Source organism: Ciconia boyciana, chromosome 1, assembly GCF_034638445.1.
Source record: "Ciconia boyciana chromosome 1, ASM3463844v1, whole genome shotgun sequence".
In the NCBI taxonomy this organism is placed as follows: domain Eukaryota; kingdom Metazoa; phylum Chordata; class Aves; order Ciconiiformes; family Ciconiidae; genus Ciconia; species Ciconia boyciana.
This window is the reverse complement of record NC_132934.1, coordinates 43429683-43456964: the sequence shown is the minus strand read 5'-3', so window position 1 is coordinate 43456964 and position 27282 is coordinate 43429683. Positions and strand designations below refer to the sequence as shown.

General features: G+C 44.6%; 1 protein-coding gene across 1 annotated transcript; it reads left to right on the top strand.

Moving 5' to 3' along the window:
* The first annotated feature begins 694 nt into the window (after positions 1-694).
* E2F7 (E2F transcription factor 7) lies at positions 695-23143 on the top strand. Its single transcript, XM_072864004.1, has 13 exons — positions 695-797; positions 979-1065; positions 4392-4667; positions 6650-6818; positions 9312-9596; positions 10243-10401; positions 11474-11611; positions 13700-13894; positions 14535-14619; positions 15245-15764; positions 16649-16919; positions 18165-18589; positions 19956-23143. Exons 2-13 carry the CDS (start codon positions 979-981, stop codon positions 20130-20132), a joined length of 2787 nt encoding a protein of 928 aa, XP_072720105.1. The 5' UTR covers positions 695-797; the 3' UTR covers positions 20133-23143.
* Positions 23144-27282: the final 4139 nt, after the last annotated feature.

Sequence of the window (27282 nt, the reverse complement as noted above, 5' to 3'; positions counted from 1 at the left end):
TCACACCCTGCTCAGGATGCCCAAGGCTGCGCTGCAGGCTGCCTGCACGGGCCCCCCGAGGGGAGCTGCCGGCAGCGCAGGCCCCATACGGAGCACCCCCGGAACAGCAGCAGCACCCCAGCGCCCAGCCCGCCGCCTGCCCACCCCCGCTGCGGGGAGCCGCGGCAGCGACCCGCGGCCCGGGCTGCTCTTCTCAACCCGACGGCGTTTCCTGTGAGCCGGTGGCCGAGCGACAGAGGCTGCACCCGCCTCACGCTGCCTCAGCCCTTCCTCCCCCCTCAGAGGTTTAAGGACTGATCCAGAAGGCACCGGGAAAGAGCGTCCCCGTCCCCCCCGCCGCCGCCGCCGCTTTCCCGTCAGGAATCAGCCCCTCAGCGACAGACCCGCCCGCACAGCGGCCCGCGGGGGGGAGCCCGGGGCCGACCCCCCCGGCGGAGACACCCCCCGGCCCCACCTGCGGCCCGCCCGGCCCCGCTGGCCCCGGGCGGGCCTTTCCCGCCTGGCCACGGCCCGCCTCGCGCTGGCGGCCCGGCGGCGGGAGGGGGAGGGGGAGGGCAAGGGCCGCCGGCGACCGCGCGAAGAAAAGGAGCGAAGCGGCCCCGCGCGGGCGGGAGCCCCGTCCCGCGCCCCGCTGCCGCGCGCCGCCTGCCCGCGCGCTGATTGGCCGGCCGCTCGGCCGGGGCTCCCCAGCGGGCCGCGCCTGATTGGCCGGATTGTACAGCGATGTCTGAGGGCGCCTGGCGGGAGCGGCAGAGCCCCGCGCCCCCCAGCCGCCCGCCGGGCCGCCCGCCGCCGAGGTGAGGGCGCGGAGCCTCCCGCCGCCGGGGCCGGGGCGGCCGCCCGCCCGCCCCCCCTCCCCGGGAGCGTAGCCCCGAGCTGCTGCGCTCCCCTCGCGTCCCGCCGGGTACGGGAGCGCTGCCCCGGGGCGGGAGCGGCTCCTCTTAAGGGCCGGGCTAAGAGCGCCTTCTCGCTTTGCAGATGGAGGTGAGGGTCCTGGCGCTGCGGGACCTGGCGAGCGGCCGGACGGGGCGGCGGGGCCGCGCGGAGGCGGCGGCGGCCCAGAAGGTGAGCGGGCGCGGGGGGCGGCGGGCGTCCCGGCTGTCCCCGGCGCCGCGGGGTCCCCTCACACGGTACTCCGCCTCTCCCGGTGCGGAGCATCGCGCCGGCCCGGGCGCAGCGCGAAGCCCCGGGGGAGGGGGGCGTGCGGCCGGGGCTGCAGAGGGTTTGGCCACCCCGCCGGCCGGAGCGAGTTGGGGCCCCGCACCCCAGCCCCGTGCGTGCAGGGGTCCACAGCCCCGGCCCGCGGGGCTTGGACATGGGTCGGCCCAGGCGTGCGGCCCCCGCTCGTGTCCCCCCTCGGACAGTATTTGGGGTGCTGCCCATTGGACCACCGCACCTGGTCTGCCCTACCATGTTGGTCTGTACAGCAGTATCTTACCTGCCGGCACTTGGAGCATAGGGCTGTCCGGTGCTACCGTTAACATTAAAAAGACAAGCCAGTAAAACAACCATGAGTTATGCCAACCGTTGTCAGTAACTGAAGTGATTACACTCTGGCATTATTGCCAGGGAAACAGTTTTTAGCTTTCACTTCATAAGTAAAACTCACTAGGTGATCTCAAGCGTCCCAGTGGCTACTGTTGGGTAAGGTGGAGGGGGCTGTTGTACAGACTCACCATTCAAAAGCTAACCAACACCAGCTCTGACATGGCATGGCAATAATATAGTCCTGTTATTTAGTAGCAGTTTGAGCATGCTGGTGCACATGTCCGCTATGCTTGCCTTCTGGCCTGTATCCATACAGTGGTGTTCCCAGGCCAAGAGGCTAAGCACTCAGCAAGGAACAAGCTCATTGTTCCCCTCCTGCCCCACCAGCCAGGAGACAGGATATCTAACCTCGGGCATACCTTGCTCAGTAATGTCTGCTGAACTAGACCCTATTCATGACCTGCTGTCCATACTCAGTCTGAGTCCTCCAAAGATCACATAGTTCTTGTCAGACTCAGCTCCTATTATCTCAGATTTATTTCAATTCCTGCTTATATACTAAATTCATTAAGCCAGCCTTTCCCGTCCTCTTGTATTTGTAAGCCATGTCTGCTTGGATCAAGGTAAATCTCATACTTCTACCAACTGCCCTTGCAGTTTTGTGGAATACAGCTAGGAGTTCATAGAGCATTGCAGCTACTGAAAAAAAAAAAGGGGGAGAGGGGATAAGAGCATTTCTTACCTTAGTAGGCAATTATGACATTCAGGAAATACAGATTTGAAAGGTTGATAGTAGACGTGTGCTTCTCATATAGTGCCACTACTTTTTTCATTGTGATATTCACACAAACATGAAAATTTGAGGCAGTGGAACAGCAGGTTGCTTCAGCTCTCCTCACTGCAGTTCCATTGGCACCAGCCATAGTGAACAGGAACTTGAGGGGAAGGTAGACTTTCTCCATTACAGATTAAGTGTTGGTTCACTGCCAAATGTGAAATTGCAAGAATATATTGAGTGCCAACATTATATGAACATATATTCCAAGAAGTACTATGGCCTCTAAATTGACCCATATTTATCACAGTGTAGTAAGTTACAACTGGCTAACTGTGAATTGTAAAAGGAGGTATATTTATTACATCCTTTCGCGTAATTCATAGGTGAATGTATGCAGAAGTGTTCATCAGTGCTCAGAGCACAATGCTTTTGATGTGCCAAATTAGTTTCCAGTTTGAATGCTACAGAACTGCTCCTAGTAAAAGACAGCTTCAGTTGTTACTAGAACTTTTTTTGCTTTCTAGCTAGACTGTACCTGATAAGATGGTATTTGGAGTCACCTATTTAAATATCTATATCAGCTAGTGATAGCTGAATTGCTCCAAATAAAAGGCAAAACTTGACTTGGGAAAGTTCTTGCAGCGAACCAATAGCAACTTAACATTTTCTTTCAGGCTATATTCCATTTCAGAATTGGACTTCTTGCAGCACAAATTAAAATAAATAACAACAATATCCAGCCTCAAAGTTGTCATGTTAAATTTTTAAAACTCATTTTGAAAAAAATGAAGTGGTAATCTTAGTCTGGGCAAGAAGACTTGCTCAGTTTGAGACCAACACCAAAAAAGCCACAGCTAGACTGAAGAGCAAACAACTTCAAGCCTGATTTATAGTTTAAAAGTATTTTGCTGTGGTTCCAAAGGCTTCACTCCCAATTCCAGCAAGTTATAAGCTCTGCTAGCTTTCCAGTGATAATCTGTCTGTTTCACTTTCTCTCTCACTTCACTCAAGGTGCATACAATCATTTCAAGGGACTAAATCTAGAAACCACTGAGCAATATTAGCTAGAGTTCCAAAAAACACAGTGTCCTGTTTGTAGGGTATTGAGGAGAATTAAGTTATAGCTGGACTATCTAAGAACAGAACACTGATCTCCCTGGGCAAAAAGAAACAGTACAACTTTCTGCATGGGCATTTCTGGAAGTCCTGCTCTGAGCCAGGGTTAGGATACCTGCACCTCAATTTTTTATATCCTGCAAAGAAAGCCAGTATGGCATCCTGTCTACTTCATTCCTTTAGTCTTCATGAGCTATTTTCTAACAGGCTAGAGTGAAGTAGTGTCTCTTGTTGCTCAAAAACAGATCTCTCAGCTCACGGATACCATTGATGCCTTCTTCAGTCAGTCCGTTGAAATTAGTTGAGCTGTAGTGATAATTCTTGCAGTAAGAGGAAGGGGTAAAATTGGACCCAAAGGTGAAATATGAAAAAAGTTCGATTGCAGCTAGGGACTGGAGGGAGTTGAGCTTCATTGAAAGAATGATAAAAATCAGCTGATGAATTAGACTTTTCTTTCTAGTGTCTCTTAGCTGTAGTCAAGGAATAGTTATGGAGATTTCCTTTGTTGTTTTGAGCAGCAGACAGTGCAGATACAAAGCTTGCTTTGCTTGCACATGAAGTTACGTCCACTTTATTTTGACATTTTAGGACAGTCTGAGCTGCATACCCATCATGGCTTTTCACTGGGGACCTTTCAAGCAGAACAGCATGTTTTCTAGCTAAGTGTAATGTGACCAATGCATTATTTCAGTTCCAATCTGATTTGGTGATTTATGTTCATGGGCAATGCTGTCTTGTAATAACAGTCAGAGTTTAAAAGCCTGATAGGCCACAAGTTTGACTGGTTGACCTCAGGTTCTGTAATTCAGGGCAGTATCTCGTATACACTGCCTCCAGTATAGTAGCATGTAGAATATTTCACTGCTTCCAACAAAGGCAGAAGAACTGTGCTAAATATAGCTATGAGTGCCAAGGCATGAGTCACTACAATTACCTTCGTAAGAACAATGAAATTGATTGTTGGACTGTTTTCTTTCCTGTTGTGTCTAAAGAACTTTGTTTTTAATAGGAAAACATATTTGATCGATCCAGGATGGCCCCAAAGACTCCCATTAAGAATGAACCAGTTGATTTATCAAAGCAAAAAGGCTGCACCCCGGAACGAAATCCAATTACACCTGTTAAGCTTGTTGACAGACCTCAGCCTGATCCCTGGACCCCCACTGCTAACCTGAAGATGCTTGTTAGTGCTGCTAGCCCTGACATGAGGGACAGGGAAAAGAAGAAAGAGCTCTTCAGACCCATAGAAAACAGTGAGCAGAGTGACACACCTGACTCCTTACAGGTGAGACTCAGAACACGATTACCTTATGTTCAGTTAGGACTCAGACCTTCCTTAAGTTGTGCCTCAGTTTTCTTCCAACCGGTCCTTTGCTCCCTATGGAAAAACTGCAGAATTGTAAAACATTCCCAGGGACAGTTGCCTACGCAGCAGTAGCTGAGCAGTAGGACTTAAAAGACTAAAAGTAACTGTCTTACTAGTAACTGACCTGACACCCCTCGAGAGCCTGACTGTTACTTAAAAGGACAGTGAAGGAAGTATAGCTTAAATGTGTCATTTTTCCCATCTTAAGTACTTCTGATGCTATTTTCTGAACCGCATTAGAAAGAAAATTGCCAGATCATTTTAAACAGATGGGCAGCATTTTCAAAAGCAATTTGACAATGGTGAGGGCATATTTTTCAACATCCTTTTGAAATCTTATACCTTGTCCACAACAGCCGCACCGAGTGGTCAGTTAAAAACCTTTCTCCTCCTTTCCACCCCAGCCCCCAAACTAGTCATCAGACAGCCTGGTCAAGTGTTTGGAAGATTTTTACTTGTCAGGACTCAGGCAATGTTGGGGCTGATCCCTGTCTTCACTTTAGGAAGTCCATCCATGGAGAGGATGACGTCAGGTCGTAATAAGCATCATTACAGTTTTCTTCCTTCAGACTTTTTTTGTTCCAACTACTGCTTTCCTTCTCCTGGATTATTTCTTGTAGAATATCTTCCTTGGTGATTTCAGTGAGAGGAAGATAGTTCTGGGGTCCTTCTACTGAGAAACATCATTTCATAGATATAGATCACTCTACGAGTGTAGATTTTACAGCATCCACAGTGACAGTAGTCTAGAAAATTCTCCAGTTTTAGGTAGTCATAAAGGAACAATCAATTCTCTAAAGGTAATTCCTAACATAGTTTCCAGTAAGTAAAAATCAGTCAATGTTAAAGGTTAGTTCATTACCACTCCAAGCCTGCTAAGATCATATAGCATTTTTGGGGTGGCTACTGTAAAGGATTCAAGTATTTTCTAGTTAGTAAAACTTACACTTAATAATTTCCTCCACACAGAAAGCTAACTTACAAAAGATGTAAAAGTGTTACTGTAAGAATACTGCTATTTCCATACCATGTAAAACTCAAATAATTCAATCAGAGCAACACCCTGCCACAAGGTCACTTAGTCATAACCAGCAAAGAACAGTTAAGATCTCAGAAGCAAGGAAATTTGGGTTTCAACAGCTCACACCACTCTCAGCATTCTTTGCTAGAGGGCAAGATTTTTTTTTAATCCTTTTTTTGACACAGAAGCAAAACCCCAAAGTTACCAGTGCAGAAAAATGCTCCATCATTCTCATTGTGTAATAAATAAACATACCGCTTCATACATTCTTGCCATCACAGTTTTGTTGGGGGTTTTTTCCCTGCAGGGACAGAAAGACTATATTCAAGCCATCCTACAGAGTTCACTTACACTAACAGCTTGACTGAGTTTAAGGTTCAGAGACTGTGTGGTGCCTTTTATAGTCTCTTAGCATCATGCCCCCCCAGCCCCTGGTTTCTTAAAGTTATAGAGGCACTGTAAAGGGCAGTAAAATCTCTTGAACTCTTTGACGGCTTGTACATCTTCTGGTTTATTAGATCCAGAGATGTTTGAGGGAATATTCCTCCTCTTCTCAAAAACAAATACTCCTTCCAAGTAGGATCTTACCATCTGCTAGTCTTGGGTGTTTGTTCTTACTGTTTTGTTTCCTTATGCATAACCATTATTTTATGATCTCACAGATAAAGAGTTTTTCTGTAGATAATTTGTGTGATGAATTAAAAAGAGCTTGCAAGCAAAAGTGTGTCACCCAAGTGCTCTGTGCTTGCAAGGAGTCCATGTTTTTTTCCTTATTAGAAAGTCCAAGCTTAAATATTGCTAACATCTGAAATATGCCTTGCTTGGCTATGCCTTGCTTCTAAAGCTCTGCACTAAAGGGTTAACATTTATTTTTTAACAGTATGATATGGTAGACGACAGCACGGTTGATGAATTTGAAAAACAGAGGCCCAGCAGAAAACAGAAAAGCTTAGGACTCTTGTGCCAAAAGTTTCTAGCTCGCTATCCAAGTTATCCATTGTCAACAGAAAAAACTACTATTTCTTTGGATGAAGTGGCTTCAATTCTCGGTATGTATACTTGCAAAAATGGGGTAACTGACCACCTGGGGTAACCCGACAGGAGGGCCTTCAAAAGATCATCCTTCTTACAGAGTACATTCAAGGTCTGCCTTTTGCTGGGTCTGGATGCTCTTCTAATCATACTAATCAAGAGCTGGAAATACCTGATATTCCTAAGTGTCTTTACTGCTTGATAACACTACCATTCTGAAATCTGCTTTCTGACAGACTTTTTACTAGACAGATCTATCCTCCAGCTGTTTACCAACTCTCTTGCTTTCTTAAATCTTCCATTTGCTGAAGACTGAAGGAGTTACGAGTTACAAACCCTCTGAAGGAGGACTTACAAACAACAAATTTTGTCAAAATGGAACGTTTAGGGAAACAACTGCAAACTAGTAGATGCAGGAAATCAGTTGGGTTTACTGCCTGACTTCAGTAACATGCCTGACATTATATCTTCCAAGATCTCATGATTCACCAAGGTTATCTTAGCTTTAAATATTGTCTTGTCAGGGGATGTTGGCAACCTGCAAGAGTAGAATGAGAAAATGTGTTGTATTGAGGTGGCAAAAAGGTATCGAGTAGCCTGTTTGCTGGGTCTGCTGTTAGGTTTGGTCTTAGTTAAAAGATTAATGAAATATCTGAGAGAAGTAATAAAACTTGGGAGAGAGGACTCATCCAGGTCCCACCAATAACAAAAAGATACAGGTCCTTGGAGAGGTTGTCTCTTAGCTAGGAAGGGCTTTACAAAATTGGACTTAAACTAAATATTGTATCTACATTTAGAACTCAGGTATTTAACAGAAAAGAGGTAGCAAAAATGAAATGTGTCTGTTTTGGGAAGAAAGGGAACAGAATCTCTGTGATTCTGCTAAGTAAGTCCTTGAACTACTCATTTATTTGCCTTGGAAATGGGAAATGGAAATAGGAGAGAATTCAGATGAAGTAAATAGTTAAATTACTTTTTAAACAACTTGGTTTTTTAGATTTTGCAGTTACTCCTTTCTGTGTTTGCATGAGATGCTCGTGCTCCAACCTTGTACAGCTGAACATGAGTAGTGCTCTGTTCTGTGTTGGGAGTGGTGTTACATTGCTTTCCTAAATACTAGAAACTTTGTTTGAAAACTTACTGTTGGGGATTTTACCTCCCCGAAGGGTTTGTTCTTCTCCCTTTGGTTTTTACTTCCTTGCTTGCCTGTATCCACTTGCTTCAGGGACCACAAAATTATTCACTGCTGATTTTGCTGCTCTCTGTGTAACAAATGACGGTTGTAATACAGCTTTTGCTACAAATGTGTATTTCTTTGTTCGCTGAAGACCTATGGAAAGACCACAAAGGGGGCTATGCTGCTGGTGCCTGACAGACACCAGGATATGTGTAGCTCTCTTGTTTTTCCAAAGTATATTTCACTCCAAGATCTCCACACGCTTGGAAATACTCATGAGTTGTTTATCCTAATATGCGTTTGAGGCTGGTAAGTATTACCCATGTTCTCCAGATGGGTAAACAGATGCATCAAGGCCTTGCTTTCCACAGGGACGTCTTTCAAAACCTTTCCCCTTGGCTAGCACTTGTTCTGCTCAGCTGATGTTAACCGTTATGGGATTTCTGGTGCAGATGATGCCACCAGCGTATAGTGCACTGTGTTATGTATAACAGCCATGCTTCAAACAGCACTAGACATGAGTACTTGGGACAGTAAGCAGAGCCACTGGCCTGTTCATATTCAGTCCCCAACCTTGCTCACATCAATCAAGCTGAGCCCAAGTTGGACATATTTCATAGATTTCCCATTGGTGCAGACCCAGCCAGCACCGAGGACTGGTTTCTGCTGCATTTGGGAACAGTGGGTCTCATTATTCACTGCTTTGCACCGTGTGAAGCCTCTGATGCTTGGTACTTGCTTAGCAAGTAATTGTGCCATTGGAAATGCAAGTGGAGGACAACACTCCCACTGGTTCCTGTAGGAGTGGGCTTTTATATCTAGCCTGTGTTGGTGTCAGGCTCAGACCATTTCCCGCCCTCTGTTACACACAGACTTGTGTACAGGTCTGTCTCTGAGCTCTGAAGCTCTCTGACAAGAAGCACCAAAGTGCTCTGAAAACCTCAGGGCAGTCTGGATAGGTCTGAGTGAGTGGGGCTGGGCAGACTGCAATCAGTTCTTCTAAACACAGTGTACATGCTTTAAGCTGAAGCCATGGCTGGGCCAGCAGTTAACAAAATAGACTAAGAACATCACACTATGGGGCTTGCCATACATAAGTCATATTTGCATAATATAACTTAATTAAAGTCATGACTTAAATAAAATAATACTTAATTATGCAAATTTGGATGGATCTAATGTAATGTGTCCAAGTGAACAGTGAAAAATGTGTTGTGAACACTCAGTATTAGAGAACAGCCTGTTCTCTGTTCCGCTTCTGCTGAAGAGCACGTTAAAACTAGATGAGCATCTATGTCTTCTTTATCCCATCCCATCCCCCACCCCCAAACAGGAGTTGAGCGGAGACGAATTTACGATATAGTGAATGTCCTGGAGTCATTGCACTTGGTCAGCCGTGTGGCCAAGAACCAGTACTGTTGGCATGGCCGCCACAACCTAAGTCAAACTCTGAAAACGCTTCAGGAAGCAGGAGAGCTGCAGTATGGAGAGCTAATGACCTTCTTCCAGCACAAGGAGCAGGACTTGGAGTACAAATTTGGAGAACGGAAAAAGGAAACTATTCCAGATTCTCAAGACAGATCATTACTGGACTTTTCAGAACCAGATTGCACCTCTGGTAAGATAACTAATGTGTGTGTGTGATACACAGACACAAGCCTCTTTCTCTAGTTTATTATGTGACTTTTTCCCTTGTTTTGCTTTTAAATTAAATAATAAAAAATTATTCTTTGCAAAAAGGTGCTGAATTCACCGCAGAGTTGATAAAATTCTTCCTTCTACCCTGTCCCTAGCACAGGTCTCAGGACATATTTTGTCCTCTGTCCTACAGACTGGCAGGAGCTTCTGCTAGGCACTCCAGTTTTTCTTTCCCCACCCGTACCTGACAGTAAATGCTTTATCCTGACAGAAGGTGCCATCTTCCATTCGTCCACTGTTTGCATGCTGCCCATATAATACATAGAGTTTGAAGTTACAAAGTCCATTGGAGTCACAAAATTATAGTGGTGCAAAACCGCGTAACGTAACATAGAATCAGCTTTGGAATCTGACTTTCTAAAAGCTACTTCTGCAAGATTTAATTTTTACTGCCTTTTGAAGAGAGACCTGTTTGCATTACTCAGTTATTTGCTGCCTTTCAAAAGATTTCTGCTTCCCAACAAGGAAATACTTTACCCCTTTTGTGTGTGAGAAACCTACTTGCTAGTTTTCTGGCTGTGATGGATAATATATGCTAAGAAGCCTGGGTATTATTTGTAACACAGCATCTGCAAACAGCAGAAAGGACAAGTCGTTGCGGATTATGAGCCAAAAGTTTGTCATGCTGTTCCTTGTCTCCAAGACCAAGATAGTCACTCTGGACATCGCAGCAAAGATACTGATAGAAGAAACGCAGGATACAGTGGATCACAGCAAATTTAAAAGTAAGCTGACTGTTGAGAGACTAATCACTCAGTGAGTAAAGAAAATGGGGGCATGTTTGGACTGACACCAGTAGGTAGCGGCAAGAGCAGGTCAGGAATCTTTTGCTGAAGTATGGTTTGGGGTTTTTTTAATTGCAAATGCCAGTTTGTGAAAACAGAGCTTGGGGTGGGCGAGAGTCAATTTGACAATTCTCTCCAAGTTTTAGCTTCAGAATGAAGAAAAATCTTTTTTTGTTTGAATTTTTTTTTCATACTTTAACCCTGCCCCCTGTACCGTTCTGAGTGATGTTTCAGAACTTATTGAAATGAAACATGTTGTATAATTTAATGGAATTCATTTTCTTCTCTGCAGAAATGTGTTACTTCTCCTTTCCACCCCAGAAATCTTTCACAGCTGGGTGGCATAGTTTGCTTTTCAGTTAGTGGGGATTAGTACTTAGATCCCTTGGACAACATGGAAAAATTCAGCATTTGTAAATAAATCTTCTCAAATAAAGACTTTTATTTTAAGTCTTTAAAGTACATTTAAAATAAAGTACTTGCACTTCAGTCTTAAAATTCTACCCCAAATAATGGGAGGGATGTGAGAAGTTTAGCTGGACAACCTGTGGGTATCATATTCAGCTCAAACATGTTATTTATTGGAGTCACAGATATTTTTCTAAGAGTGTTACATTTTTAAGATGATAAATATGTGTCCTCTTGTGATCAGCTGTGCACTCATGTGCCTCTTGCCCCCAAGTGCTTGTCTTTACCCCATATGGAGGTAGCTGCATCTTCTGGGCAAGCTGATGAGGTAATCACTCGCTCACCCATTTCCATCAGAATGAGGTAGGTGAGCTTAAACCTGAGCAGCTAAGATGGATGAGCAGCTAAGATATGAAGAAGCAGTGACAAGCAGGTGGGAGACGGCATGGCAGGCTTCATAGGAGGTGGCTTAAGTCCATTCCAATTTGATTTTACCCACCTCATCTATGAAAGCTGTGGTGATATTCTGGAATTTACCATGTAAGTATGTACTATATGCATTGTAAACGTGACTGTCTTGACTATTTCTGCCCTTTCTTGTTAGCAAAGGTACGAAGGCTGTATGATATCGCCAATGTTCTCACCAGCCTAGGCTTGATCAAGAAAGTTCATGTCACGGAGGAACGAGGACGCAAACCAGCCTTCAAGTGGATTGGGCCTGTGGAATTCCCTGGAAAGACGGGTAACTTGTGTAGCTCGCGTGTCCTTTCTTTTTGTTTTGACAATCCCTTCCCAAGTGGTAATAGGTTGTATTCCGTGTGTAAAGAATGGCTCAGCATTCATTGTCCACCCTGCGATTATTAACTGCTGGCCAGCCCAATATTTGCCCTTGTTAGACTTTACGCTCAAGGGCTGGAGCTGTGGAGGGATGTTGAAGGATACTGTGTCTTGCCAGTATTTTTACACCGACTTACATAGCTGTATGAATAACCATATGAATTGTAGAGCAATGGCAGATAATGCCTACATCTCCAAATCTGGGTCCACAGCTTTTCTGGGTTGCAAAATCTCAGTAATTCTGTCAGAACTATACAGTGAATTATTGTCTTTGTAAGGGGGACTTACCAAGGTAGAGCAGGGCTGTTTCTTGCATGTGTCCCCTCAAAAAAAAGTTTGTCTGCAAAGAAGGAGGTGGTGGGCCAGAGCATCTCTCTAAGCTGGTGATTCTTGGCTAGAAGCCAGAGCAAAGGAAAGCTTTTTGCTAATGTATTTGGGTCAGGCCAGTGCCAGGACCAAGTAAAAGTGAAGGATAGCGTTAATGCCGTGTTAGTACCCTTTCTCCTCCTGGGTGCGTGTACTAGGGTGTAGCTGCTTCTGCAGCTGCAATGGAATGGAAAGGAGCGAAGCCCTTATCTTCTCTATTGGTGCTTACCAAGCTTAGGTCTGCGTCACAGTTGTGGGATTTGGGATGGTATAGAGGTTAACTCTTCTCTTATGGCCAAGTTCACAGAATCATACAATGCTTTGGATTGGAAGGGACCTTTACAGGTCATCTAGTCCAACCCCCCTGCAAGAGCAGGGACATCTTTAACTACAGCAGGTTGCTCAGAGCCCCATCCAACCTGACCTTGAATGGTTCCAGGGATGGGGCCTCCACTACCTCTCTGGGCAACCTGCTCCAGTGCCTCAGCACCCTCACTGTAAAAAATTTCTTTCTTAAATCCAGTCTAAATCTGCCCTCCCTTAGTTTAAAACCATTGCTCCTTGTCCTGTCACAACAGGCCTTGCTAAAAAGTCTGTCCCTGTCTTTCCTATAGGCCCCCTTTAAATACTGGAAGGCTGCTATAAGGTCTCCCCCCAGCCTTCTCTTCTCCAGGCTGAACAACCCCAACTCTCTCAGCCTGTCCTCGTGGTGGTGAGGAGAGGTGCTCCAGCCCTCGGATCATTTTTGTGGCCCTCTTCTGGACCTGCTCCAACAGCTCCATGTCCTTGTGCTGAGGGCTCCAGAGCTGGACGCAGTACTCCAGGTGGGGTCTCACCAGAGCAGAGTAGAGGGGCAGAATCACCTCCCTCGACCTGCTGGCCGTGCTTCTTTTGATGCAGCCCAGGTTGGCCTTCTGGGCTGCGAGCGCACATTCTTGGCTCATGTCCAGCTTTTCATCCACTAGTACCCCCAAGTCCTTTTCCGCTGGGCTGCTCTCGATCACATCATCCCCCAGCCTGTATTGAAACCGAGGATCGCCCCGACCCAGGTGTAGGACCCTGCACTTGGCCTTGTTGAACCTCATGAGGTTCACATAGGCCCACTTCTCCAGCTTGTCCAGGTCCCTCTGGATGACATCCCGTCCTTCTCGCATATCAACTGCACCACTCAGCTTGGTGTCTTCTGCAAATTTGCTGAGGGTGCACTCAATCTCGCTGTCAATGTCATTGATGAAAATATTGAACAGCACTGGTCCCAGTACGGACCCCTGAGGGACACCGCTTGTCACTGATCTCCATCTGGACATTGAGCCGTTGACCGCTACCCTCTGGATGCACCCATCCAACCAATTCCTTATCCACTGAACAGTCCACCCATCAAATCCATCTCTCTCCAATTTAGAGAGAAGGATGTTGTGGGGGACCGAGTCAAAGGCCTTACAGAAGTCCAGATAGATGACATCCATTGCTTTTCTCTTGTCCACTGATGTGGTAACTCCACCGTAGAAAGCCACTAGGTTGGTCAGGCAGGACTTGCCCTTGGTAAAGCAAGTTCAGTAACTTGGCAGAAGCCTAAATGATGAGCTGTGTTCCTGAAGGACTGTTGTACAAAATTATGTTCCTACAGATGAGCTGAGAGGGCATAGCCCAACATCTGATCCTCTGCCAGGGACACAGAGAGGACCCTGTGCCCCATATCAGATCTGTGCTGCTGGAAAGCAAAGGTTTACACGTCACGCTTCATTTAACGGCGCACAGCCTTGTGAAGGGACCAGAAGGAAGGTCAGTTCTGAGCCCAACAGCCCACGTCAAGAGAGGCAAGGTAACTACTAAGGAAGCATGTTCTTCTGTATCCCACTGGATCTGCCCAAATGCGGGCCCACCAATTTAAGGCACTTGATTGGGTGAATCAGCCTAATTAAATATGTGAATTACCCTTGGGAGGTGCCTATATTTGTACTGTCCATGTGATGAGACTTCTGTTTTGGACCCTCCAGTCAAGTGCCTGAAGTTAGATGAGATGAATCTGGGCCATACTGCCTTGAATCTGCAGTTTGTTTCCTGGTAAATGTTTCTGTTCTCCACTAACTGCAAGTATACTACAGTTTCTTCTGTTAAAATTTGGTACAGATAAAGATTCTTTAGCCACAAAAGCTTGCCTTATTTTATGGTTCCTAATATAGTGGAGTTTACTGTAACAATTTAATGGATAGCTGTTAAAACAGATAAAGCAATTACAGGGCTTTTCACAGTTCCCCGTTATAGGAAATTATGATGTCGAGCACCTCTCCAGTGGGACTGAGAGTTCTGAATGTCTTGCAGGTTCTGGCTCTAGGTGATTAGTGAATGTTATAAAAATGTGCCAGGATAGAAAAATTATATCAATTATTTTATATGGCCAGTATCAAAATATGCTTGGTAAATCTGCCTGTTATTAATTGAATGTGCCTTTGTTCTTTCAGCCTGTATTGTGAATTCAGATGAATATTGCTCCAAAATGATAAATCTAGCAGCTGTCTGCAGGCAGAAAATAGAGGAAGATACTAGGTAGGTTGGTCTTAACTCCTGTCCAGTTTCAGCTTTGTGCTTGTCATGTTTAGTTCAAGGCTAGATTCCACTCATGGGACCAAGATAGAAAATTGCCAGAGAGTCTTGTTATTACTATTTTAATGCTGATATGTCTCAGTGTGGCTTTTTTTTTTTCATGGCCAATTTATACCCACCTGAACTTTTACCACTGTTGTCCTTTAGCTTCAGTAATCCTTCATCTTGTGTATGTTTTTATGGGTCATCCCTGCCTCCTTTGACCTGTTGTCTAGGCAGGCTGAGCAAATCATGATTCCATGGAAGATCCTCTCTGTCATACCAGTGGATCTTCTCTACACCTATCCTAATATGAATTCATTTGTGAATGATTGACTTTAGTCAAGTGCAACTGAAAGCATTATTGTTCTGACGAAAAACTGATAAGTCTGCTTCTGTGAAATTAGAAATAATAAAAAGTGAGCCTCCTTGTAAACTGTGTAAAAGTAGTGATTTGGGGGGGGGAATTTTTCCACATTTATGTCCAGCAATGTACCTGTTTGCTTTTAAGGATAAAATAGGGGTTTAATTTTGGACTAAAAGTTTTTCTTCTTTTCATTACAGTTGTTTTTTTTTTTTTTTTTTTTAGGAATAAAGCTTGTGCCACAGAAACGGTATTAAATTCAGCAAGGAACCCAAGCATAACCTCACCTCTCTCCCTTCTTCCAGTTCCTGGGGACTCTGATTTTTGTGTTAACCCTTTGCCTCAGGCAGTTTTCCCTGTGGTTCAGGCAGATGTGCCAAGCCTCTCGCTGCCAAATGGCATCAGCAGCCAAGCTCTACATCCTTCCACACCAGCAGCCTCCAAAACAGAAAATGGAAAACCTACCCTGCTCCCCAACCAACCCTTCCTGTGCTTCCCGTCTTCATCCCTTTTTATGTTGTGTGGCGGTCTTCAGGAAAATAACTTGAGGGAGACCCTGCCCACCACAGGAGATGTGGGAAATAGGAGGGCAGAAGCTCAGGCTGCTGTACCTTCAGCTGCCTGCCAGAAACGCAGCTCCCACAAGTGCGTATCGCTCTCTGCACCTGTAGATGATGAAGAGCCAGCTGCTAAAAAGCAGACCATGGAACAGAGTGCTGTGCCCCTCTCACTTGCAGTACCCAAGGTAAAGAAGTGAATTTCATTATCACTTGGGCTTCCTGTTAGCTAGAAAAGACTTTTGCCCAAGACAGTGTTTTCAGAAGTGAAAATTCACTGTGCCACTCTTGTTACAGATACAAATGCTGCCTCTCACATGTTAATAAAATTGTAAGGGTGCTGTGCCAGGAAGTATAGGCATTAACTGGGAGATGTTTTCACACTAGCAGGGGAAAATGGACTGTGATTGCTTTGCATAGTGAAGTGATGGTCAGCTGCACTTTGTAATCAGTGTCCTGATCATTGTCTTCAACAAAACAGCCTGCCAGAGGGGAAAAAATCAATGTGACTGTTACTCCTCATCTTCCCCTGTTAGCTTGGGCTTTCCCAGACCATAGCAGCATTGCTTACTCCACTGAGCTACAGCAAATGTGATTTGTACTTTCCCCTTACTCTCCAGCCTGAGTCCCTCTCTCTCATGCCCAGTGTTTTGCCCACAGCAGGCTGGTTAAAGAGGAGACGATGGTGAAGGTGAAGTGCATCTATCTCACAGTTTTCTTAACTACTGAAAATGGGGATCAGGCTCAAGGTCGTATCAGTGTTTGAATATAAGCCATTTGAAACAGCTGTTTTTCCTTATCATTAAAGAGAAACGAATCCCCAAGCTCAGGTATTTCTTATCTAGTGTCTCCCAAGTACTGAAAGTGAACTACAGTACAGGACTTAGGCATCACTCATATCGCTCTTCAAACCCCCAAACAAAATTTTTACCTTGGTGACTTGCTAATGAGTTTTGTGCTGCCCCTTTGCACAGGTGCACTTTTTACTCTGTAGCTGAAGGAAGTGCATGAGAGACATTGTACTGTGTTATTTCAGTTTGGACTTGTAATTTCCTCTTTCGTTTTTGCTTAGAAGCCTTTTGAGTCACCCAAGGCAGAATCTACCCCAGGAAGTGGCTGTACATCTGCTGAACATCTAGAAGCTTTTCATCTTGACCTCGCAAGTCCTGCTGCTCCAGAGGCTGCAGACAGTGAGCCTACTAAGCCTTTAGATTCTCAGGAGCAAGAAAAATGGTCTCAGAATAAAGACCCTGGTGAACCCTCTCCAGGAAAAGAGCACATCTCTAAAGAAAATGCCAATCAACCTTTCCTACCACAGTATCTTTATGTTCAGCCTACTGCTGGTAAGGACAACCATGAGATCTAGAGGCACTCAAAATTCTGCATCTGTTCGCTGAGCTGTCCAAATAGGGAGACCTACAGATAGGTGAATAAGTCTATATTTGGCACAAAAACTGTCAGCAGTTGTCTGTAGTAGTTTAATAGCTCTGAATTCTCTTGACTCCAGATGAACTGTTGCTTCTGTGAAAATACAGGCATTTTTCTGAGGTACCCAAACATTAATAGAGATGAATAATGTGGGGTTTGCACGCTTGAATTACGTGCAGCAAAAAAGGCACCTATCCAGCATTCAAAACTCGGAGGAGCTGGAAGTCTAGGTTTGGCAGTAAGGCGCCAGAATAGTGCAACAGCATCCCCCTGAGTGGGTGAATTTAGTCATCTACGAACTTTGTACTGTCTTTTCATGTGCATCATCAGGATAACCCCACAAAAACTGAGGCACTGGGAATGTAGCCAGGCCTGCTCGTAGGACACAGTAGGGATGGGGAGGAAGTAACTGAAAATACTACAAGAGGATTTAGTGTCCACCGTTTTCCATGCCTGTGTTTGTGTGGAGTGGAAGCGTGTTTTGTGGAAATAGGATACGTGTGGCAGATTTCCATGACTACTGCTTTAGTACTTGATTCACTTGTGGCACAGAGTGGGGTCTATGGGATTTCACTTATAGGATGGAGATGCTCAGTTTGAAAATGTTGATCCTGTCGGTTTGCAAGGTCAGACAAACTGGCAACTGGAGCAGCTTCTGTTTCAAAACAGTATTTCAGCCATTCTCAAGAAAATTAGCACCTTTGGGGTATATCTTTGTGGGCATTTTCTTCCTCCCCTCTCCCCCCCCTTCCTTATTAAAAGCAATGTATACGTTTCATATAGCAGAGGATATGATTCCTGTTAGTGAAAAAAGAGTTTGTTTAGCGAAGATGTTGCTTGTAACTGAAGTTAGAAGCAGAAAACAGCAAGGTGTGTGGTTGGTACTTAATATGAACAAAGTAAATGGATGCAGATATAGTGAACAGGCAGTAGGGGGGGAGATGGAGGAAGATAAGGAAAGGAAGCTTGACAGAGGAGTCGCAGGTTTGTGACAGTTTTCTTCCTTCTTTTTTCTTCTTCTTTTTGTCAGAGTTTTCTTCCTGGGCAGTCTGTCTCTTTCTTTGTTGTCATCCCTCTTTCCTGTTCTAGATGAAGTTATAATAGCTTAATTCCAATTTGTCAACTGTATTAATGCCTTGCTTTTTCTCTCTTTGGTTTAGGATTAAGCAGTTTTAATTTCCTGTTCTCTGCAAACCAAGCCCCTGGTGCTATCAGCCTGGCTGCGAGCCAGTTACCTTCTCTGAGCATCCCCTGTGTCATGGTGCCATCAGCAGCCTTGGCTTCCTTCCCTCTCGTCTGTTCTCCCACAATCACCAGTCCTCTTTCTCCAGTTCCTGATGGCTCCTTCTCAGCTGCCACCTCCATGAATTTCAGTATGTCTGGCCTGGCATCAACAACGCCTGTTTTCATAGGCACCACGGCAGTGGTTACCCCCAAGGTCTCACCCACGCCTTCGGTGGATCCCCAGCAACCAGCTCACCCCGCTCTGCACCTGAGTCCCGTGCTTGCAAGGTCTTGCGGTGCTGTTAAACTGGACTCCCCTGTGTGTATGGGGCATCCGGTGACCCTTCTGAAGCTGCAGCAGGTAAGAGTGAAAGGTGGTTGAGTGACGATGAAACAGCAGTGCCAGGTCACTGGGACTGAAGGCAGCTTGTGCTGCAGGCTGGTGCCGGTGTGTCAGAGTGGTAAGTTGGCACGCTGACAGCTGGTGTCTTCCACTGAGTTTGTGTGTCCGACTGTAGCAGTGGCAACGCTTGGGACAGTGTTAAAGACATAGCCTAGCATAGCGCGGCTAGCCCTGAACAGTGAACTGCTGAGTTTTAAAAATCTTACAGGAATTTTAAAATCATAAAAATCTTAATCTTTAAAAATCTTACAGGATTAGAGGAAAAAAAGAAGTTACAGGGTTTTTTTCCCCAGAAATCTGAGTCAGTATTTTTTCCCCATTTGACACTATCATTTTGTGTTAGGCAATGGCTACAGAAACACTTCAGGTGGACACAAGGATATTTTGTCATAATTCAGAGTCAGCTGGCTGCAACACTTCTCAGCTAGTAGTGTCCTGGGTTACCTCCTCACACCCATTCTGACCTCCCTTCACTAAATCATGGAAACATAATAGCAGCATCAGAACTGGGGGAAAACAATGATTCTTGTGGGTTTTGTTGATCTTTTTTATAAAAATATTTTTAAAAATCTACCATAGAAACAGACTTTTTGAGTAAAAAAATGAGAAATTAAAAAGTGAAGAAGGACTCATTTATCTGAAGTACAATGAGTGACGTAAAACAGTCACACCATGTTACCTGGGTCTTTACAGCTATTAGAAGTGACATTCTGGCACTACTTTAGCTTACATTCTTAAATCTGTGATTTCTTTTCCTATTATCTAATGCAGTGACAAATAGATTGAACTTTTGGAAGTTTTATAAATGTTACTTTATGTTTATCTTGTTCGAGCTTTAGAAAAAGGCTGTAATAGAGACTGGTTGGCAGTCAGTCTGATTACAGATACTAGTATTAGAGGTTACAGTAGAGTGGCACTTAAAACAGAAGTGGACAGGGTTTAGGAGACTGATTTTAGATCTGTTTTGATGCTAACAAATAACAAAAGTGAGTAAAAATCAAGGAAGGGAAAGAGCCATTTAAGCTAAAGGACAAGGTTGGCATAAGAATGAATGAGTATGAACTAGTCAGGAATACATTTTAGTTGGAAATGAGATAGAGGCTTTCAGCTTCCAGTGATGATGTACTGGCAGACAGTTCCAGAACAAAAGGCAGGGGCAAAGCCTGTAGCTTTTCATGTGGAGCTTCTGAAAGGTTGTGTGACACGGTTCCCTGTAGTAGCAGGGTACAGGGCTTAATGTCTACAAGCTGTCTTCTGTTTGCATGCTTGCATGTAGGCTTTGAGAAAACCCTACTGAATCATTTTGGTTTTGTTTCACAAATAGCCTTCATCAACTCCCCTCACTCCCAAGAGCATTCGTCCTGCACGTCATGAGGCATTTTTCAAAACTCCCGGAAGTCTTGGAGACCCTGTTGCATGGAAGAAAAATGAAGGCAACCAGACCAGAAATGTCAGCTCTGTGCAGAGGAGACTGGAAATCTCTAGTACCAGCCCTGACTAACTCCAATCATTGCAAAGGGTGGGCAGATTGTCCTAGGACCCTGTATCGATTACAAGAGAACAAGCTCTTATCTGGCAAGAAGAGCGCGTTAAAATGTCATCCCTTTTGGCATGCTTCCCTGCTATCTATTCACCCACCGGTTCTGTTAATCACCTTCTTCACAAATCATTCTTGGTACTGAAAACCTTTTACTGAATTGTTCCTTCAGTACTGATTTGAATTCAGATGTTGTGCTTCACACGGCCTTGTGGGCATCAAATTGTATTTGGGGTTTTAATTTGGAAAACTCTTTATTGCTGTGAGGAGATGCGAACAGATTTCCTTGAAGTCCCCAGGAGTTCTTTATTCATGGTTTTAAGTGAGATGTCTAGCACTTATCTGGGGCAAGTGTTATTTTTGCATGTACTCTAATTACCCTGAGTAAATCTGTGGTGAAATTGATAAACTTCCTTGGTTCCAATCTGTCAAATCCTGCCTCCACAATGCAGCCTCTTGCTATTTATTTTGTACATTGGAGTGGCATTTAGTGCAAAAAAGTTTTCTTGCAGCTTCAGAATAACAGATTTTCTCAGGGTAGGACTACTTGAATGTCAGTTGGTTGTTGTACAATTTGCCCAGCACTTGTGGTTAGAAAAACCTAATAATTAATTAACACAATATGATTGAATGTATACATGTGAAAAATATTAAGACCAAAACAACTGTGAATGTTAACATTTTTATGATTGTGTTAATGAACTGTATTAGTCCTTGGTTTTTTTTTTCTTTTACTCTGAGCAAAATGTACAAGTTAGATGTAAAGAATACAAAACCTGATTCCTTAAATAAGTTTGACAAAGTAATTTGAGAGTGACAAGCCACTGAGAGGGCTGTGCTAAGATTTCATCTCCCGTTTAAATATGTAGTCTAGACTTTATGACCAAGGAACACTGGTAAGTCATTAACCACATGATTAGATTCAGTCTAACCTGAGTCTACTTAAGTGCCTACTTAGAGGTCTCCTTAAGTCTACTTCAGGGGTATGTACTTAAGTGCCTAACTCTTCACTTATGGGAATTTTGTAACTAGTTAATAGTGCATTTGAGTGTACTTGGAAGACAAGGGAGATCTTATCTTTTGGTGCGTATCTATCTAAACCATAAAAAGAAGCTGAAAAGAGCAGGAGCCATAAATTTTGGAAGTGGGAAAAAATTATCGGTATTCCTTAGGAGAAGATAAAGAGGAAGAAAAGTATAACAGTTAACATTCAAAGTCCTCAAATAATGGATGGTGCTATTAATAACATAGGACATAATTTTAAGAGTTAATGCTCTTATGCTTGGGTATGTTTTCACTCGTGTAGCAATCTGCAGTTAAATTTGTGCAGTTTCCTGTTTAAAAGACAGAAAGTGTTGCTGTTGACATCACGTTACTGTGGATTTTTAGCAAACATAAGGCCAGCATTATCAGCTTTTCTCTCATTGGTACTGATACTGGTTTTCCAAGGGTAGATACACTGTCGGATGTGCTACTTTGTTGGTCAAGGGAGGCTAGGACTTTGTTTGGGGGTTGGGGATTTGATGAGGTTTTTTATTCTTATAATGAAATGTATTATGAAAATGGAATTTAAGAAAGAATTTTAGTGAAGCTGGGAGTTTGAGTAATGTGGCCTTATCTTAGAACAGACCAGTGACAGCCTTTTAAGGAGGTCTGGTTAGCCCTCATTGAAAGAAAATCTATAGTAGAATTATCATAGGAAATTTCAGGGGTGGTAAAGAGAAATCTTCAGACTGCTAAATTTTAAGGGTTTGTTGGTTTTTGTTTTTTTCTTTTAAATTACACTACAGTTGTGAAAGTTTACAATTTTGGCTTCTGAATTATTTCTTCTTATATGCCCTCTTAAATTAATTTCACTTTGAAAAGCAATGTGTAATTGGCACGGTGCTGTCCCTGCACTTTTGCTAGCATGCATTTGTTGCTGTTGGGGCTGGAAACAGGCTGCTAGGGTTCAGGATGACATGGTGGATGTCGATTCTCCAAACCTTGTCTTTTCTCTTCCCCTCTAATATGGTGCAGCCTTTTAGTGAAATGGCAGCTGGGAGCAGAGGGGAAGATTAGAGCTAATATTGGCTCTTCGCTCCAGTTGAAGCATCATCAAAAAAAATGCCTTTCTTTGTCAGTAATGTTATTCTGTGCCGTAACTAACCTAACTATACTTGAAAATGCAGGGACTGAAAATGGATCTTCAGTTTTCAATTTCTGCTTCTAGTTTTGAGTTTCCATAAATACAGCAGGTCTGGAAATGAGAAATGACTCCCTCACAATCAAAGCTGTTTGATGGGTCATGGTTGCGAAAAGGGGGTTGATATGCTGTCTTGTTTTTGTCAATACAAAATTCTCACTAAAATAGGAGTGGGACCACTGAAGCAGTTGGGCGGCAAAGGGATCAATGCTACTTGCAGTACCTGAGCTGCTGAACTAGACCGGTGAGGGGAAAGGCTTGGTTGTCAAGGAGGAATGAGTTTACCTTTCCTGTTTTTGCCTTCACTGAAAGCTAAGAAGTAAAATAAACTAGGAACAACTCATCAGCAAAGTATCTTTGGAAGAGCAGAATTTGTATTTGCACTGAGGTGAATTGCATACCCAGGATGTTCTGCAGGGTTTGTGAAACCTTTCTGTCCCAAGACAGTTGCTGAGGAGGGTGAGCGTATAACTTATACTTGAATCTACCTGCCACGTTTACATTTCTGATTGTCTTTTGTAAATTGGTGCTATTTCTGTATTTAAAAAGCTGTATTTTTAATGTAAAGCTGCTTCCAGTTTGTATCTTTGCACTGCTAGTTTAATATAGATATTAATTGTATTGCCGTTTATAACTGTCCTTCAGTGATTAGACGTTCTGCTTTTCCTGCTCTCTAGCCATCTTTTTAGCTGTCTGCATATCGCTTTACTCCAATCACACTGTTGGGTTGAATATTTTTTTATACTATCTTTTAGCAAAATATTAAACTTTTACAGAATAAAAATGGAATTAAAACCGAGGCTGAGGCTGTGATTTCAGTATGGAGAGCGCTCTTGAAAAGAAACATCCATCCACCGCGTGTCCAGGTGAGCAGTCCCTGTTGGATCTGAGCACTGAACGAGTAGCAGAAGACGACAGCTTGCCCCAGTGGCTCTCACATCCAGCTATTTTACGCAGCACAGGCACGATTCCTGCTCCAGCTGGACCAGCGCAATGCCAACTGGCTCTTAAAGTCCTGGAGGTGGCCAGGGGAACACCCCACGGCCCTGCTCCAAAACCATGCGAAGTCATCCCTAGCCCCACCACCATGGGGGCCTGTCCCACCACCGCCGTGGGGCCTGCCCGGGCACCCCGCAGCCCTGCAGCCGTCCATCGGCCCGGCTCTCCACAGGATGGCAGCAATGCCTGCCCAACCGCCGGCCGCAGACACCCCGGAGCAAGGCAGGCCCTGACACAGAGGCCAGTTTCCCACAGGTGGAAGCCGTCATCTGCCTGTGCGTGCTTATTAGCCACCAACCGCTCGTAAAAAAAACAGAGAGAAGCAGCGAATGTGGCCGTAGTTTCCTTTCCATTTCTCTTTCCCTTCCCTAATCACACACACATAAGACAGCTTGACCCAAACCTGAGTTTGCACCCATTAAAATTAATAGCAGGTTCACTATTGATTTCAGCAAGTCCAGTATCGCCCCCTTCCCCCCTGTAATTAAAGAGATGTGGGTTAATGTCCCACGTCACCAACAACGGCTGCAAAATGCCTGAATTGCAACTGGCCGAGTTCCTCAAAACTCCTTTCTAAAATGAAGACTCAGCAGCTCGCTCAATATTGTTTTGGGGTTTTTTTGACCTGTGACTTCACCAATATTAACTTTCCCTTTCCACTGGCAGGAAGGCTGATAAGTTTAATAAGATTAAATATGGTATGAGGAGCACTAACAAGCCCTAACCCAGCTCCAGCTCCCCCGCCAGGACCTTGGCCATTGTTTCCTTACGGAGGAGCAGGACTGTAGCTTCTAGCAGTTCTCGTCCTCACTGGTGTGCTTAAAACTCCCCCTTTTGAAGTAAAAAATAGTTAGAGGGGAACATCAAACTCCCTCTGATTAAGTCCTCTCTATAAAAAGGGAAAATTAAAAGCAGTGGCATTGAGGAGGAACGTCTTAATGTTCATGGGATGGGCAGCCCAGAGCCTGGTGGGAGACAAAAATAACCCCCTGATGCTGGGAGGTGTTGAACACTGCCAGCAACCCCGGTCAGAGGCAGAAGCAAAAGGGGAGCCTCCAACAGGTCACAAAGCAGAGCCCGCTCCCACCACGTCCAGGGAAGCAGGTCTTCACCACCCGTCTTGGTCAACAAGGAGGGTTCCTGAGAGGTGCTTGGGTCACGGCAATGCTTTCTCCTTGCAGCTCAGAGAGGTCCTGAGCAAGGCTTCATGGCCTGCATAATAATTTAAAATTTAATAGCTCAGGATGTAAAGAGTGAAAAGAAAGGCTTCGTACACAAATAAGGCAAATTTAAGCCATGCTGACTGTGATCCTCTGAGAAGATCCATGTGGGCAGTAAGCATTAACATCCAGATTCTTTCCAAATTAATTTATTGCACCAGAAACGCAATGAGAATTTAGGGTATTTTTTTCAAACTCTTTCTCTAGGGCCTCCTGGAGCGATGAAATGAATCCTAATGGTGTCCGTCAGCGCCGGCTTAAGCTCCGAGAGCCTGAAGCCTTCCCCCGCTCCCCTCGGAAGGCACGGAGACTTTGCTGGTGAGTGGGCAAAAGACTGCATTGCTTGTTTGCAAAATGCCGTGACCTCCAGGTCTGATATTGCGGGACCTCCCAGGGGATTAAAAGGTCTGCCTCAGTCAGAGCTCCTCCATTTTCCAAATAAACTTCTAATTTTCACCCTGAATGTGAGACACCAGACTTTCTGCTTTTCCCCATCTCTGCCTGGATATTTCTCACCCTGGATGTGACAGCAGTTTAATTTCATTGATGACATTCCAAAGTTGGGTGGGAGGGGAGCATTAAACTTGTCTTTTTTCCAACAGTTGCTTTCTTGTTTCAAAACTGACAGCTGTGAACCAGCAGTTTACAGACCTACCCCCTAGGTGTGGTGTGGTAGTGAAGGCGCTGTAGGGAAATCAAACAAATCTGCAATAAATTTAAAGTACTGTAACTTGGTAAGTGCGTAAGTGTAACAACTACTGAAATAGGCCAATTTGGAACAGGTTTAATATTTTGGTAAGAAAACTGAAACAATTTAAGCCTAGAAAATAAGATGTAGGTATAAAGATTTCACTCCACAACAATAAATTGTCCAGAAAGAAACATCTCCCTTACTTTGCTAGCCAATTCTTCAATCCTAAGAAAAACGCTTTGCCTCTTCACAGTCTGCATCTCACTGACAGCCAACCGACATGTGATTTAATAACCCTACACCGCTTTAAAATCTTGATTAACTGGTAGCAATTAGTTCCGTGCCTGAAAAGCACTGGGCATTTAATGAACATAAGGTAGAAGATGTTAGGGAGGAGTGGCTGGAGCTCTGCTCTAAGGCTTGCCTGGCGTCGTGACAAAACCAGCCACTGGCACCTCACCTACCTTAGGGTTCCCATCATTACTGCACTGAAACTGGGACATTTGGAAGATGTTGGTGAAAAATATCTCTGCAGACACTTTAGGCCCAAGTGGCAAACGCTTGTGTTCCTGTCTTCCTTTATATTGCCATAATGCCAGTGGCTCCAGTGGATTTACTCTTGATTTACATTGGCTTGAAAGGGAGGAAGATCTGTCCCCTAGTTCTGGGCTTAATTCTGCTCATCACCTACTGCACAACACTGAGCAAAACAGTCTTGACTTCTCTAAAACCAGAGCAATGAGAGGCAACCAGGAATACCATCACCTGGTCTCACAAGAGCTGAGGATTAGCTTGTGGAGGTGCCGTGCAGGGGAAAAGGGAGATGGAGAGAGAGCAGGGGCAGCCCCGTTGAGCAGGCACTAAGAAACAGTTGGGCAAGTACATTCACCGATCTGAAAATAATTTCGGGCTTTTCTGCTCAGCCTTACTTGGGACTTCACGTTATTTGAGGCTGCCTCTGAGTACATGTCAGAGCCTGCTAGCTTGGGATAGCATCAAAACCTGCCCTTGTGCTCCTGCAGGACAAGCCTGATGGTCTCGGAGTGACCTTCTCTTGCTGTCTGACCATTGATTTTTAATGTAAGATTCCTCTTCATAAGTGTGAGGCTGAAATCACATAGATTGGAGCCCATTATGTCCATAAGACATTTACAAAAATACTTCAAAATGCATTAGATAAAAGATTATTTTAAAAGGCTGAGAAAGCAAAAGCTTTTTCAGTCTTCCCAGCATATACAATTAAAGAGGAAAGAACATTTCAGATGCTGTCAGGGAATATATTTTACTATAATCAGATAACTACGCAATGCCCTGCCAGAGTAGCTAGGGCTGAGCTCCAGGAGCCTCTGCAGAGGATAAAAGGATTCACTCAGGCGCCAGGCTCCCTCCTCCCCCAGTTAAAAAGTCTCTCCAGATATTCCTTCAAGCTAGTGCGAGCTGCAAAGTTCTGCACGACCCTAGTGAGTTGTTATCTCTGGGAGAAACCAGAGGACAGAAAGAAAGTACCAGCCTACCAGCTTTCTCCTAGCAAAGTCCCTGCCATTTGTTATGCGAGGTAAACAGGCCTGTAGCCTCCCTTTGGTTTTCTCAAGACATTGAGAGTTTAATTAAGGAGAGAAAAATGAATCTCAGAGGTTCATAAACATTTCAAATCTGTCGAAGCCCGGGAAGTCTGGATTATGCTTTTGCACAGAAAAATGTTATTTTCGTAATTCTGTGCAAAACCAGGTCATACTTATTTCCTCTGTTTCATTTTCAAGGAGGGATTCTGCCTGACCAAAATTAAAAGGAAAACCAGAGATGCAATGGCAAGAAGCAGAAATCCCTCCCTGAGGTATGTCCCCGTGTGGGGCTATGGGGCAGCACCACGGTGCCTTCAAGTGCAGTGCTGGGGTCAGTCACCAGCGGGCAGCCGGTTAGCAAGGGGAGGCCTCTCCAAGCCCTACAGCAAAAAAAACACTTCAGCATAACAGAGAGGAGGTGAAAAATGCCTGAACGGATTAAAGCAAAGAGGAGAGC